Source organism: Calonectris borealis, chromosome 7, assembly GCF_964195595.1.
Source record: "Calonectris borealis chromosome 7, bCalBor7.hap1.2, whole genome shotgun sequence".
Lineage (NCBI taxonomy): Eukaryota > Metazoa > Chordata > Aves > Procellariiformes > Procellariidae > Calonectris > Calonectris borealis.
This window is the reverse complement of record NC_134318.1, coordinates 16472307-16488672: the sequence shown is the minus strand read 5'-3', so window position 1 is coordinate 16488672 and position 16366 is coordinate 16472307. Positions and strand designations below refer to the sequence as shown.

The 16366-nt window shown below is 40.7% G+C and overlaps 1 protein-coding gene across 2 annotated transcripts; it reads right to left on the bottom strand.

Moving 5' to 3' along the window:
• Positions 1 to 764: 764 nt before the first annotated feature.
• PLAC9 (placenta associated 9) lies at positions 765 to 14942 on the bottom strand. Of its 2 annotated transcripts, XM_075154375.1 has the most exons (4): positions 14483 to 14939; positions 3468 to 3568; positions 2415 to 2535; positions 765 to 938 (listed from the first exon to the last, which is right to left on the bottom strand). In XM_075154375.1, exons 1-4 carry the CDS (start codon positions 14538 to 14540, stop codon positions 928 to 930), a joined length of 291 nt encoding a protein of 96 aa, XP_075010476.1. In that variant the 5' UTR covers positions 14541 to 14939; the 3' UTR covers positions 765 to 927. The 2 variants fall into 2 exon arrangements, with proteins under 2 accessions (XP_075010476.1, XP_075010475.1); XM_075154374.1 differs by lacking the exon at positions 765 to 938 and having other exon boundaries at positions 2353 to 2535; positions 14483 to 14942.
• Positions 14943 to 16366: the final 1424 nt, after the last annotated feature.

The window sequence follows — 16366 nt, the reverse complement described above, 5'->3', positions numbered from 1 at the left end:
TGCATGTTATAATTTCTCTCCTCTGACTCTTGGAACTCTGAATTTTTATTCTCTGCTAGCATGGATGACATCTCTTCAGCATGTCATTCTCAAAATAGAAACATGTAAAGAAAAAAAAAGTACGGGGCGGGATGAGATTTGGAGCTAGGTCAGTGAAAATAGACTGCGTGTTAATCAAGAATGTGCAAACTGCTCTTATTTCGCGCACATACGCACGCTGTCTGTCTCTCCATCCTGTAAAGGTCAGGCAGGTCCTTCTTCCTAGAAGAAGTTGTGTTGCTGTTTGTCGTGGAAGAAAATGGGGGTGGATGTTGGAATTAATTCTGGGTTGCATTGTCACTACGGCAGGGGACAAGAGTGTAAAGATTACAGAATAAGGTGGCTGTGCGTCCAAATGACAAATTCTGACTAGTCCCAATTCTGACTAGGACGTGCAGATGGGACTCCTGTGTCAGTCAAGGGCAGCAATGTGACTATGTCCAAAGCCAGACCACGCCATACACTCTTTTTTGTCAATCTAAGCATATCTTGAGAGGAAATTGCAGCTGAAAATGTATCTTAATTGATTTACACCGATAGCAAGGGTTCACTTCTTTGCTAGGAAAGGAGTTTGAAGGGAGCTTTTGAAGTAAGGGAGGTTTGTTAGCTGTGCTTTAGTCCTGGACCCCCACCTGTTTCCTTACTGAGAATGCTGTATTTGAAGTGCAGTTTTGATAAAGTAGGGCTGCTGAAAGATTTAAAATATAAAGCTTTGAAATACTGTCTAAAAGCAAATAGCTGTTTATTATAAAACACAGGAATGCAGAAGGCAAACTACAGCTGAGGAGTGTTCATCCCTGCTCAAATTCTGCTTATTAAATGAACAAAAGTGCAACTGTTTATGACAACCATACTGTTACATTCAGCTGTCTTCTGTCTTCGCAATGCTCAGCTGGTATCTGTATAGAGAAGAGTTGATGTAATTATTTTTGGTTATAAGATCAGGATCAATCTTTGTGGATAAACATAACTTAAAACATGAATCCTGCTACTTTAAAATGGGGAATTTGTCACTTGGATTCACCAAATCACAGAAGGAAGGTCCTATCAGCAATTCTATAGCCATGTGGCAGTTGTTGCAAGCTCCATCTGAGTAGTACTTACTGTAGATGTGCTGCAAATATGCCGAGGTTGACTTAGTATTTCCATTTTAAATTCATGATAACACTTCACTGGAATACTTTTTTTTTTTTAAATAAATTATCATTGCAGTGTAACTTAATTGTTACCTATTAACTGCCCCTCACAAAAAACTGGGAATTTTAATGAATAACAAAGTTGGTGAGGTCATATCAGTCATGGTGACCAGAGCCGTACAGCCAACTGCAAGAACTGAAAACTAACATAAACTCTACTGCTGTCTACTTTGAGCCCACCTTCTATGATGTAAATGCACTATAGTATGCACATGTGTATGTGCCCATGTACAGCTATCTTAAATGAACAAATAAAAAACGCAGCACTGACAAAACTGACTTCATAAATGTGTCTGTGGATGCGCATACATTTCCACAAGAGGTTTATTTTCCACCAGGAGTGTCTCTCACCTTGTTAAATGCACTGTTGATATTTGGGCAGAGAATGAAGAGGACAGAGCATTATAAGAAGCTGTGTAGAATAGGTAGTCTCATCCAAACAATTTCTATTGTGGTTAAATTTATTCCAAAAATGTTTATCCAGGAGTGTGTTTTGTGTGAGGGGCTTGCGTGTCAAAATTGGATTTAAGATATCAAAATGGTAATACTTCCAATAACTTCTTTTGTATTTTGTTGCCCTCCTTTGTTTTATTTGTCACACATGAAACTAAAGAATCACAGGATCTTACAACTGAAACCTTGAGATTGCTTAGTCCATCCTGCTGTTCAAAGGTGTGATGCTTGTTTGACATTTCCAGTGCTGGGGAAACTACAGTCATATCGTTTCCGTGGTTCACTGTCCTTGTAAGAAAGCTTTGCACTGTGTTTTGCTTGAGTCTTTCTTGCTGCATTATTTCTTGTTTTATTCACTTTTGCGATGGGAAAGAAAACACAGCTTCCATCTTTGTGGCAGCCTTATTCGTTCTGGTGAGCTACTTGATATTCTTTAGACTAAACATCCCCAATTTAACAACCTTTCTGTGTAGCTTGTCTATCTAGCTCCTTGATTGGGTTTTTATTAGTTTGGTTTTTTCCCCCCTCCCCGCCTTTTCTTCCCCCCATCTCTTTAGTGGTTCTTGAAACCTGGTGTTCAAAACTGGACCCAGTATTTCATCTGAGGCCTTAGCTCCACTGAATTGAATGAAGGAATTACTTCACATCTTGGGGGGAAAAAAGATGACATATTTGGTAATATGCAACACTGTTTTCAACTTAGATTATATCCCACCAGATACTTACCATCAAAAATGTCTATAAGTGGGGTTCCTGGAGCGATGGGGATATTCGATGTTGTCTCATTGATGATGTTGAGGAGCGATTTGACTTCTGATTCTAGATGCTCCACTGTTTTTATTACCTTCTAATGAAAACAAGGGAGACAAATGGAGAAAGGGGGTAGTCAAAGGGTCAAGTGGAAGGAATTGTACCAAATGTGTTAGCAGAAGTGCAAATCTAATGTCCCATAACGCTAACAGCTAATTTAATTTATATTGCGCAATATAGATTTATTATTTTTTGTGTTATGCTGGCCTCTAGTGGCATGAAGTAAATTACAGCACCTCTGTATCAAGAATCACCCGTAATTTGACTTCTTGGAGAGAGCTTTGCATTAATTGGTTTTTAATTCTCTCTCATTTCTGAGCCACCATCATATCCAAGAAAGGAATCTGCACAGAAGATGAGAGGAGCTGATGGGGTGAAAAGAAGAGGGCTGGGACTAGAGCAAGGAGGGAGGTAATGCTGCCATTTAAGAACCAACAGCATGCAGTTTGGCAGCTACCCAGCTGGGAACAGTTAGCACCGGACACGTATCTGGTGAGTGCTTAAGACACGAGGGAAAGAAATTAAAACTTTGCAGCTTTCCTAGAATCCCAGTCGTAGAGTTCATTTAGCTCTTGAGTGTCTGCAGGAGAGAGCAGAAACTCCTCCGTCAGTCTTGGAGTCACCTGCAGAATTCACATCTAGCCATGAGCAGATGTGAAACTTTACAAGTATCGGTTCTGAGATTGTTATATTAAAGGCACAGTTATGAACATTTTAGAAAAGGCTGATACCTAGGAGTCAGTGATTGGTTAATCAGTTGTTTGGAATTCATCAAGATTATATGTTTCTGGTAATAATGGCTTTATGGGTAGTTACAAACCATGACATCTGAAAAAAATAGTCGGACCTTGATTAGGATAAAATCAAGAAGGGACAGTGCCTAGAAACATCATTCTTCTTTCTTTTCTTTGGTCAAAAGGATGGGGCAGAGGTCTGGTAAGGTCCAGGAGCCAGCGCAATAACTCTTACCTCTTCAATAATATCTAAGCGTTTGTGGATCGCATCATGTTCATTACACCAGCTTCCTCTTCCCAAGCTTCCAGGTAACACAATGACAGGGTCTGCAGCAGCTGGAAAACCAGCCACAGTTAATTAGCAGGAGCTTTTTAATAGCAGTCCATACCTTTCTGACTTCTGAGGTGGTATTTTGCATGCTAAACAGCACTGTTTATGAAACCAATGTAGGAGTCCCAGGTAGAAATTGAACCTCTCTCCCAGTAACTACAGCTGTACCCCAGTGCTGTGAATGTCTCCTTGCCTGTAACGTTGTCACAGTTGATTGGAATGAGGTATTTTATCTTGCCAGGATATTTTTTTTTTGTTTTGTTTGTGTGTGTGTTTGTTTTACACAATCTGTTTTTTTCCTACCTGTGTAGGCTAAGTTTATAGACTGTAACTCTGTTCTCTACGAGTATAAAACCTAAGCATTGGGAAGATCTGCCTTACACATTGGTTCCTCTTAGACTTTCTTTAGAAGCAGCTGGTACAGTAAAGCTTTCATGAGTAGCTAAGTTTATCTACTTATGCCCCGAATGGATACAAGCTGGTGATTCCACTGTGCCAGAAACTTCTCCATAACAGTCTGATTTTGCAATGGGAAGGGAAACAGTAGAAGTGTGTACAGCTGATGCCATTTGCTGACCAAGTCACTTATCTCTGTCAGTTATCTCTAGTTACCTCTCAGTACTCATGAGCTCTTGCTCTTTGAACGTTTCATTCTGCTGGCTCTATTCTGTGAAAGGTCAATACCTGCTGGTGTTCATGCTTTAATGGAGCCAATTTCCTTTTTGTAACTTCTGTGCAACATTCAGTAACATTTAAATTTTAATATGTGCGCATAGAACTGTAGTGGAGTATTTGAAACCCCACTGAAGTGTTAATGTGTCTTGCTCCATGTAAAGCTAGGTCTTGTACTTGTTTGAGGCCTGAAGAAGCTATGGTAATGAGAAAGCAGCGGTAACTCATTCTCTTGTCCTTTGGTCGTAACAGAGACAAAGAGGAAACCGTGAGCTTGTGTTATAATGAACAGTAAGAAACATACGAAAAGCAACTAGTTCTGTCTTCAGCGCTGTTGTGCGAGAGCAGTGATTTGGAACTCCTGCAGTGCTTCATCGCAAGTCTGTGCCAAGATTTCTGGAGAGTTGGTACCAGATGATGGCAAACACATGTCAGTAAGGATTGTAGCCACTGCGGTTTGATGGGATGAGAGATGTACTCTGAGTTGGAATGGTATCCTTGACATTGGAGGGTGGAAGGTGGGGAGGAGGAGAGGATTAAAATGTGATCTGATGCACTAGGCATTATTTAGAAATTGCTTTGGCAGAGCTTAAGAGAGAATTTTTGGTTATTTATTTGTAACAAGATTTTGATTTGGGTTTTTTTCGTGCATTCACCAGGAGGTGGTGCTGTTAGGACAGAATCCCAAAGAATTAATCTACCTGTTTACAGGAGACTGCTGAAATATGGCAGGTACTTAAACATTAGGTGCTCTGCAGTTGCTGCTGTTGGTGTTTTGGGAGTGTTGTTACTTTGTAACTTAGTGGTCAAGTGAACCATGCTACTTCTCAAAATTTCTGCTTATTTACATGTTTTTTTTCCATCGTGGCTGGAACAATATGGAGATACCGAAATTCTGTGTCAGAAATGGAGGTTACAAAGCAGTGGCCAGTCTTTGTCTACAAACCTTGGCTTTCCTAATAACAGGATAATAACAAGGTAAGCTCCATTTTACTGTCAGAGAGTAATAAAATTTCCACCTTTCCAATATTCCCAGCTCTAGCTCTCAGTGTCAAGCCTGATGGCCCGATTCAGCTGTACACTGAACTGCCACCCATCATATCGGAGAGAGGACCAAGGGCAAGCAGAAGGCATGGTGGTGAGGTAACTGCAGATCAGTTGTTGGCTGCTGGGAACATTCCCATATCTAACTACAAATGAACTGTGAAAAGAGGCAGCAGAAGTCATTAGGTGGACTAAGAGCAAATGGAATAATTTAAGAATCCCCCAGGACATTATTTTTCACTGTATTAACCTAGCTGTAGATGGCTGGATCACAAGGCTGGATGGAAAGTTTGGGTGAAGGCCAGCACCAGTTGTATGCGGTTGTTAAAGGAGCTTTTGGCCAGCCGTAAGTTACATGCCAGGATTGTTTAGTTTTGTCCGTTCTCTAGAAATGGAAATGCAAGAGGGTTAATGTTGGCTAGCTCAAGTTAGTGTTGGCCACTTCTCTTTCTCTAATCATGCATCTTATATCATGCTGGTCCATTAAAGAAAGCCCAGAGCTCTGCTGTAGGAGAAGCAGAAGTAGCTGGCTGTCCTGCCCAAATCGGACTCTGACCCAAAGACTCCCTGGTCTTTCTAAACTGCCTAACGGCATGGTGGGCATCCTGTTGGCACTGTGCAGGGGCTCCTTTCACCTTTTTTGTGATACAGGACCTTAGATCTGCAAAGTGACTTTTTGAAGCAGAAATTATATAAGGTCTTACCCAAAATGGCACTTTAATCATTCCTTTAGCTTAGCCCTTCTGTGTGAAAGAGGATTCTGTTCAGCACAAACCTCAACATTGTGCTGACTGCTACTCTAGGCGGATGTACATAGATGGGGAGGTTAGATATGATGGATGACTCTGTCATTTGTTCAAAGCAGGGTGCCGTGATAGGTATGTATAGCCAAGGTAAGGTTGTTGCATCTCACTGTGAGGTTAGCAAAACACTGCACAGCTTTGTGTGCACATGCACATCTAGAGAACTAGGTAAAGGGGTTGCTGTGAAATGTAGGACTTGGTAGTGCTTGTTCCTTGGGGTGGTTGGTTCCCCTCTTCTGACACAGAGACAGACAGCTTTCCGGCACTCAGAGCACATTGCTGCGTAAAAAACTGTAATGGGCGTACCGAAGGAGGGGAAGTGTCTCGTCCTAGTTTGATAGGACTGTAAGATGTTACCCGGAACCACAGGACTAGTACAGTGCCTAAAAAATTTGACAAATAGTCCAAGCCTAAGTGTCTCAGGAAGCACCTGATAGCTGTTGTTAGCGAGTAATGAGAGTCAGTAGAAACCAAAGCATGTCTAGTTCCCAGAGCTCACAGTACGGAGCTGGCTGAGGGCTCACCCAGCAGAAGCCCTCTCAGCCAGGGCCTGTGCGTCCGTGTCTGGTTAGCGACTTTCACACCGGAGCAGAGGTGCTCTTGCACTTGTGATTGCCCCTTCACCACCGTGCCAGAACTGGGTACTTCAGGTGCGTGGTTGCTGCTGCTGGCTGGGTAGCCAGCGCTTTGGTCAGTGTAGTTTTCTTCTGTTTTCTGAGCCTTGGCTTGAGGCTTTGGCTACTAAAAATGCTGATTGTTATTTTGTTGTTTGGCTTTAGCCCTTAACCCGCAGCCTTTATCGCTGGGACAGGCTGTTCATGGGAGACACCCGGTCCCTTGTAAATATGGCACGTATCTGGGTCACTATGGTCAGACAAGTCAGCTGAAGCAGTAATTTCCATGTGCTCAAAGAGAATCACACGTTGCTTATGAGCGCTGCCCTTCTCTGTATTGCAGTTGGTGAAAGAAAATGACACAATCTGCCTTTGGCGCTGACCTTCTCCAGCAGCATCTCTACCTCACGTAATAATAGCAGTCACCTCGTATAGGGAGTGAAGAATGGAAGGCTGCAAGCCATGTAAGAAAAAGACTAATGGCCTTTTAGGATACTTCCATGTACTTGCTCTCTTGTTGCTGAAGAAACATTTTTAAAATGTAAATTAGAATTTTTCCTTGCCTATGTGTCAAAGCACATACATAAATGCAGAAAACTTTGATAGTAAATTTTAAAGCTAACAGCTTTTAAAAGTAAACTGTTCTTTGTATGCTGTATAAATTACATATTTAAAGTGTGTGGGTATTTGCAACTTCTGACAGCTTGAGCAAGTGTGTAGGAGGCATATTTCAATGTCTTAAATATCTCATTGAAACTTAATGGATTACTTCACGCAGATATTTGTTGTAATGTTTCAATATGGCAGAGAGAACATTACCTTTCAGTTAACGTCCCATCTGCGAATTCCCACCTGATCCTTTCTGCAAGTGAGATGCTTAGGTCAATTCTTGAAGTCCATTCTCTTTGATGTACAGGTGGTTATTTTCCATCAAGAATCAGAACTCTCTTGTTCAAGATAAGAAAACGACCCGTGCCTTTTTTCCTCTGAGTAAGTCCTCTATGCTACATTGATGGTGCCCATAAAGCTGGGTAGTTCTAACTGCCCTGTGCTGTGACACAGTCAGACACCAGCAGATGGAGCAGGAAAATGGAGTTGGTTGATAATAAGGATATGTTTAATAGAAGAATATGCTTAATGTTTGAAAGAAGTAGCATGATGAAGAGTAAAGACCTCTTGGTCTTTATATCATGGTCAGCCTGACTGTACAAAACTTGATCTTATAGCAGGAGATAGAAAGAGCAATGAAATAAGAATTAAAACCTTAGCAAACAGACTAAGAGTAAAGGCCTTAGTTTTAGAATACCTCTCAGTTAAGCTCCTCTGCCTCCTGTACATTTGATATATTCCCCCAGCCCCCCAAGGTGTTGCTTCTACACACTCCCTGAAGAAGTCCCCTTCTAGGACCATCAGGATTCTGTCTATCCAGATGCTGTTAAATGGTTCATTTTGATCATCCAAGTAGTTGCTAATGTTAAGCATCAGAATAAACCTGAGCAACCGTCTCTTTGCTGTCATTTGCTGCTGTTACTGACAGAACTGAAATAGGCGATCACACAGATCTGGTAGATCTTTATAAGTATCCTTCCTAAAGATGCATTGCTGGTCAAACTGAAGTTGCAGGCTTGATAGAGAAATTACTGGGTTGGGTTCTTTGGTCTGTGTTATGGAGAAGGTCAAGCTGAGCGACCATAATGTTCCCTATTGGTCTTAAAGGCTGTAAAATTCCTTTTGCATCATTCTATGATCAGTGTGGTTTTGAAAGTTAACTGAGAGTTCATGTTGTGCTCAGTAGGGAGGGAGGAGTAACACAAAGCTGGCCAGAAGCCAAATGAAAGACAAGTGAGACTGAAACAGGAACCAGATGGCAAATAAGGAAGCCTGTAGTCATGTGATAGACCAAGGGGAATAAAGGAGAACATGTATAACTTTTCACGAAAACATACTATACTGTGTGTTCTTGTTTGCACTGCCTTAGGTTTAGCAGTATCATTGTATTCCTGGAGCGTATAGTGTAAGGTGGCAAAATAGCTTTTAATGAGAAAATGAAGGGGGTAGTAATGGATTTATGTTCCAACAGGAAAAAGGTCATGAACTTGAGTATCAAGTTCAAATGGTGACCCCCCCTAACCAGTTTGGGAAGAATGCAACAGACTTCTGAAGGGATTTGCTGATCCTTTCTTAAATTATTCCTTGTCTAAATGTAAGTGGTGGACTCCACTTTAACATGTGCATATAACTTTGAAGTGTTAGCTCAAGAAATTACATGGTTTACAAAAGTGGTTGGTGAAGTTAACTTGCAGCTGAATACAGGAAAGTTTCAATTGCTTTGAACCTGAACTGATACTAATACTATCAGTATTAGTGCTTTTAGACCTAAGACCATGTTAAGCCAAGACTGTTAGTCATATTTAATTCTGGGGGCTGTTCTTAAAGGCATCAAACTTAGTTTCCAGTTAGGTCAACCCTTAATTATGTTGGCATCCTTAGATATGGAAGTACTGGATTAACTTTCTGTACCACTACTGGTTTCATTATCACCAGTGTGCCCAAATTAATTTTAAGCTGTATTATATATAACTTAATCGGTATCAAATTTTATTGTTGGTCACTAAAAATAATTGATTTGGATAGGACATGTTGTATTGGAAATGCTTTTTAATGCACAGATTGTCTTCAAATTCTTACATGCTCAGCAGCATATCTTTAACTGGACATAGAGCATCTTCCAGGCTGTAATCCATAAAACACTGCCTAATGCTTAGCTGTGATTTAGGCACTCTGAACCCCTTTCTAGACTTTAGAGTTTCTAGTTGCTTAAAGATAAGGGAATTCTTGTCTTTAGCGATTGCAATAAAGACTGCAGGAATAGTAATAAATACGTAAAATTTTGTCATAGGTTACTATGCTTTACACTGGAGGCAACTGCAGGGGTCTCCTTATTTATACATGCAAATATATATATACACACACATACACATAAAAATATATGTATGTACTTACACCTTTATTGGGCTTTAGCTTTTATGGGAGAATGATATTGCAAATTCCAAATGTGGAATATCCAAAGTGGGAGATGGAAAGTAGGCATTATATATTAGACAGAGAATTGACAGTAGAAAGCTCTTCCAGAATTTGGGGGGACGGGGGAGGATTGGTTTGGTTTGAGGTTTTTTAAATCATTTCAAGAAGATACATGGAAAGTTTTTAATGCCCGATTAGGGATTAATCTGTAATCTATACATTCAATGTGTACTTCAACTGCTACCTGAACGCCAAGTCTTGGAAAGGTTTCAAACATGGAACAAAATTCAAGGGATTCTTCTGGTATCCAAGATTCTTGAGCCTCTGATAATAATGGAAACATCCTGAAATAAGTTTCTTCCATGAAATTAATTATTTTTAATATTCATTTTAGAAGTTAAATTACCATGTCAGAAAGTCAAGTTCCAAACTTGCAGACCTGGTTCATACTCTGTTTATCAAGATGTAGACTATGCTACTCTGAATATTATTTCAGATCCTAGATCAGTTAAGATTGAACTTACTTTAATTCTTTTTTCCCTGAAAGAGAAGGACCAAAGAGCAAATGTCATGCATTGCATTAGTGAAGGTGGGTCAGGGTATCAGCCTACCAGTTCTCACTTCTCGAACTTGTCTGTCCCATCGCCTTGCATGTGAGATACCATGTTGTGATGTGTTCTGGTCCTACCATGCCTCACTTCTGCTGGTGAAATATGCAAAATCAGAAATGAGACTTGATAGAAATTGTTCCTGACGAGGAGATGGCTGCCATGTATTTCTGTGTAAAACGACTTTGTTTAGTGGAAGTTTTTGCTATCATGATCCATGTCATTCTCGTTTCACAAGGGAGCTTCAGCTCTTGCTTACCTAGCAGTGGAGACTGAGAGAGAGCGTAGAAGGCCAGGGATAGTTTGTGCTGCCAGAGGACACTCTTTTTTTCAGGCACAGCAAAATCTGAGGCCTCTGCCATGGTTGTCTGCCAGACGCAAAATTGCTACTTGAAAAAACACTTTTCTTCTTCTGCTGTGTTACCATATTTGTGATTGTAAGAAGCGCTTAAGTTTTGTGTATTTTCATTCAAAGGAAGGAGGATAACAATAAAATGTTCCTGTGAGGGAGCTGTTGGCTTGGAATATGTTTCCAGCATGCTGATCTTCTGAACAAGTAGGCAGGGAATATCTTCTTGTGCTTGTTGCTGCGACGGAAAATGACTACAGGGAATCGGACTGATAAGAGACATGAGCTACATAATTTGCAGGTAGGTAACTCTAATTCATGCTGTAACTTATGATTCGATACCCTGATGTTTTGGGCTGCAAACAAAAGTTTCCTTTTATTATGTATTTATTTCTGTGTGAATATATATTTGTTTTGGAAACTAAGGCAATGTGTTAGGAGGATTATAGCTAGTAGCTGTATAGGATGTGTGTGGAGAAGGGGATGAGCCGTTTTAGGAAGAAGAGCTGTGTTGTAGCATATGTAAAGAATATAAATTGTGTAGATTAAGTGAGCTTAAGGCTGGTTTGAGAATGGAGGAGGTGAGATACGTGAGTATTTGATGCCACCATCAATTTGAGGATGACCACTGGTATCTGGGGATAAAGAGTTTTTCAATTTTATGAGGACGTGGCTTTTGGTCTGCGTTTAGTAATAGGATCTACGGTCATGCGGAGTGGGTGAGGTGAGTCTGTGACTTACTAGTCAGCTCTGTGGTTGTGTAGTTTGCATATGAGTAAGTTATGGTAGTAGAAAGAAATATGATAGTACAATGAAAGAATATCCTTGTAGTTTTTTTCTAATACTTAAACAAGAAACAAGTCTAAGAACTTGCTTGAAGATTTATTGTCCTCTGGCAGACAGTTCATGTGTTCTGCAACAACTCAGGAAGTAGAATAGTGATATATGTGTACTAGATCCTGGCATACTAGATCCTGGCATTCATGGCCAAGACTCACAACTGAGCAAACCAGAGCAGATCAGCTACATTTATAAATACAGTTGCATCCTGCAGATGAACAGCAGGAATCCTACATTTCTAAACCCCTGACTTTTTTGGAGTTTGATATTAACCTTTGCTTTACACGTGGAGGTTGCAAAGTCCACAGAACTTAATAAATTCCTTTTAACTAAATATAACAAAACATAGGGTTTTACAGATATATAAAATCTGTAAAAAGGCTCACTTCTGTACAGAACCCCTATCTTCAGATGCCTCATGGTCTTAAGAAACACACGTACATCTAGGTACACTTTGTTGTGACAAACTTTCTTTCTCCTTCCTTGTTGGAGCTCAGAGATGAGTGTTTGCAAAGATTGCAATCCTTGCATTGGAGACAGTAATGTGGGTAGGTTTCTATAAAGACAGAAAATACCTATAACATGGGGTATGTTTCTATAAAGACAGAAAATACCTATAACATGGGGTATAGGTTAACCCACTACTAGTTTATTAGTAGAGAAGTATGAGTCCAAGTCTGGTTTAAGATAGGACATGTCTCATAAATTTTTATTGTGGATTTAATTCTACAATGCAGTAGTTTAATCTGGAAGCAAAACGCTGTTCTGTGAGGATGCAAGTGGTCAATTTTGGGCAAAAGTAGACTGTTCTGAAGGGATTTTTTTGCTCTCCAGTTTCTAGGCAATGGTCTAGCTGATAGATCTTCTCAGCTTTAATATTGCATGTGGATATCAGAGGATCCAAAATATTCTGAGAAGTCATAATATGTTAGCTGAATGAAGAAAAACATTCTTACACTTGGTTTATTTTAACTTGTTAAAACCAAAGGAAACTTCTGTTGTTTAAAAACAAATTGCGCCACAGCGTGGAGTATTGAGCTGCAATGTCTCCACTGGAGCTCTCCCGTTGCTGTCTCCCTACTAGCGTGCTCAGTGTTTGGTTTGCTCAGCTAAATGGAGCATGTCAGTGGGGCCAGCCTGCTTGCCAGGGACTTGTTTACCTGAGGACTCCAGGTCACCTCTCTGCCATGCATAAACATGCAGCAAAGACTTTGCTGTTGGGGTGCTGCACCCCTCAGAACAATTTGCCCGGGGGTTTTTGTAAGAATGGAAACACATTTAAATGGGGCAGGTATTGAATGCTCCAGTGCCCCAGGCTACATCGAATGCTACATTTGAGCAGCACCCCGCAAACTAACCCAGCAACAGCAGCAAAGAACTAGAAGCTGCGGCCATTAGGCAGGAGCACATGGTTGCATCCAGAATGGCTCCCACACCAGCCTCTCCTCCTGAGCTGTTTGAAGGCTGAGCTCTATGAATATGAGATTGTTCATATTAATGGCACTATTAAAACATAAATTCTACTTTGGCCAACTCTGAAACCCATGGGAACCCATGGGGGAACCCATGGGGGTTGGGAGGGAGGATCTGTAAGGAAGTAAAAAGTTAGATTCCCCGACTCAAAGGTAGCAAAGGGAAAGTGGGGATGAGTTTTTTAAGCCTGTCAGCCAGCCAGGGTACTCCCCTGGCTGTGACAGACACAAAAATTTCCATCTTACATAAAGTACACCATTGAGACAGTGAAAACAATTTCCTGATTGAGTAGCTACCACCTGGCATGATACTGGGTACTAGTCTCCACTGCAGTTATTATTCGAGCACAGTTCTATTTAGCTGGATTTTATCTGAGTTTGCTAATGATTTCAGCTTAAAACCATACCTTTGGGGGAAGAAACAAAAACATTCTTCCAGCCTTTTTTTTTTTTTTCTCCTTAATTTCACAATTTTTTTGCAAAGGTCGCAAAGCTCTCAAGAGGATAGTGAGTACTTGTGGAGTGAAAACAAGTTAGAGTGCCCTTGCTGGGATATTGATGTTTCAGTTCATCACGGATAAATGTTACAAAGCCAGTTGGGTGGGAGGGAGTCAGGGCAAGGAAGAGTGACTAGGACTCGGGGGCAGAAGGGACTAACAGTTTTTCAGGAAATGTTTTGATTGTAATGGAAACATACATGCGTGCCATGAAATACAAACATTGTGTGTTGTCAAGAAGTAAGAGCAGAGGGAAAATAAAGCTGGGCCTCAGCTAGCAGAAAACACGTAATACAAACAGGCTGGGAAGCCAGGTTTATGGTTACACGGGATTATAAACCCTTGAACTAGCCAAACTGAATAGCTTTCAGTCACACTGTCAGCTACAATGTGATTACAGGTTATTCCAGCACTAATCTGTTGTTAATGAAAGTAAAATTCAGATGCAAGCTTATCAGATGTTTAATACCTTGTACTCCCAAGGCATTTGGCGAAGGCATTATGTGCCTCAAAATCTCAGGAATAAGTAATCCAAAGCAGAAGAGAAAAAAATGTGATGCTGTTACCAGCAAATCTAAAAAGAAGGGTTTGAAAAAAGGAAAATCTTTCTCTATTCACCTTGAACTTCGATCTCATTTCTGAGTGGATTAGTGTGTATGTTAATAAGGCTGCCAGAACAGTAATTATGGAAATGCAGGGCACTGGCTGCAGCACCTGAATGTGGTTCTAAATTTCTGAAAATACAGTATCTCCCATGAGAAGTGAAAAATCTCTACCAAAGCAATATGCCTCCAGGATGGACTTTAATAGCAGAAAACTGGAGTTTTTCCTGTTAAAAACAATATTCCCACAGAATTTTGACACATACCTGTGTCACCTTCATATAAAACCGATAGAGTAAGCAATTCTTTACCTCTTCCTCCCACACCATGCAAAGGCTTTGACCACACTACAGTTAAGCTATAGTTTCTGCTTTGCAAGCTCGGAATCACTTACCTAAAAGATCTCGCTCCTGCAGGACTAAAATAAACGCCAGCGCCCAAAGGAAAAGCATGGTTTCAGCCTCTCCAAGCTCTGCCGTAGTCCTGGTGGAGAGCCCCGCAGCCTCCCTCCCCAGCTTCGCATCGACTCCTCCGTCCAGCCGTTCGTGCTGAGGTTTAGCCAGAGTTAGGAGGAAATATGCCCAGGCTGAGCCAAGATTCTTGAGCTTTCTCTTCTGCTTCCCTCCTTTTAAAAAACACCCTTCCAGCTCCACGCAAAGCCCAGTTACCCAGGCAAGCTGGCAGTGGTCCAAGCTCCCCAAAGTTATTTTTTTTACTCTTGTATTTATTTACGCAGACTACAACGCAGGAATGTGCTGAAGAGTTTTGGATCCCGTAAATACAGCAAGTGGGGCAAGAAAAGGAAGGGAGAGAGGAGGAGGAAGGGGTGCTGGATGTTTCTTCCCCTGTAGGATTTCATCTAGGGCGGGGAAAGCAGGAACACCGGAAAACACAGTATCTTTAGATCTTGTGAGCTTACAGGGCTTTTTCCATTATTTGTGCATTTTGAAGACTGCAGAAACATCTTTTTTGGGCAGTACGAAGCGTGGCAGTCTTGTGGGAGGTGGCAACTGTCTGTGGTGCTTTATGTTTGGACGGTGTCACAGGAGCTCCTGAGGAGCCGTCTGAGCTCTTTTCATTTTGGCAGGTTTTTGAAATAGGTCAGACTTGGTAACATCACATGCAAAAAAACCAGCGTTGATGGTATTCTGACAACGTGTGTGATTTTTAGCAGGATCTTAATTAAACATTAATTGTTTGTCTTGAGGGTTCATGGGTGCTGACTGGATAAGTGTCAATCTTTGACCCTACTAGACACGTGTTCAGAGACTTAAGGTAACCTTCCAGCTATTGTTCCTCATATTCATTTGAGTTGAGTTACCTTTTTTCAAACTATTGCAAGTAAAAGGTGAAAGGCCATTAAGGTGTCCTACTTAATCCTAAAGGCTGTTGAACAGGATAAGCAGTGTTCTAGCTATTGAAAATAAAAACCTGCAAACTAGAACAGATTTCCTTAGTCTTTACCACCTCTCTAGCAGTCATAAAATCAAGTTATTTGAATAAGATATCTGAAAGTGAGCCTGTAGAGATGCTATCGTAGAGTTCAAAGTATAATCATCCTCAGTGACTTCCAAATCAAGTTAGATTGTAAGCTCAATTACAAGGCAAAATAGCCTCAGTAATAAAGATTCTGTGGTTGGAATTTAGCTGGTAACTTCGTTGAGGCACTGAGCAAAACAGGGTACAGAACAACCTCGGTGTGTATTGAGCCCTCAGGACTGGTGCTAGTAAGCTAATATTTTTATGAAATAAAAATGAAATTGGCTATGAGAATTAGAGTGGTAGTGTTTTTCTGGGTGTTTTGGCTTAAATCACTACGTGATTTTTACGAATTCTTGTTTTGAGAATAAATCTGATCATTCCTGCTGAAAAATTACATAAATTTTAATTTTGTTATAAACAGGTCTTTAGAGAGGAACTGTGATAGGTGACAGTGAGTCCCCTCTCTGTTTTATTCTGTGTTTGAATATGAGACGCTGACGTGGTAGGTTATGAATTTTGAAGTGAGAGATTATCTGCGTGTTGTCTGCACTTTGGAAAGAGGAGACTGAGGGGCAGAACAGGAATATTTATGAATAGTTGGCTGCTGTTTTCTGAATGTGTTTGTCCTTTACCTTTATCCTTTCTTAAGCAGAATCACCCGATGCATTCTCTGCATTGCAAAGGGAGCCTGTTCGTGGATGCTTTTCTGCATGCTCTCTGCTGTCCTCTATATCATACTATTAAAAAGCAATGAACGTCCATTGAATCAGTTTTCCCTTCAACACACTATAAAAAA

Bases quoted from the DNA above. Each gene is read 5' to 3' on its own strand.
- PLAC9 (XM_075154374.1), bottom strand. From the start codon at position 14,540: ATGCTTTTCCTTTGGGCGCTGGCGTTTATTTTAGTCCTGCAGGAGCGA. The intron at 3,569-14,482 runs GTAAGTGATTCC...CTGGTTTTCCAG, and splicing joins GCAGGAGCGAGATCTTTTAG to CTGCTGCAGACCCTGTCATT. The intron at 2,536-3,467 runs GTAAGAGTTATT...TGTTTTCATTAG, and splicing joins GCTTAGATATTATTGAAGAG to AAGGTAATAAAAACAGTGGA.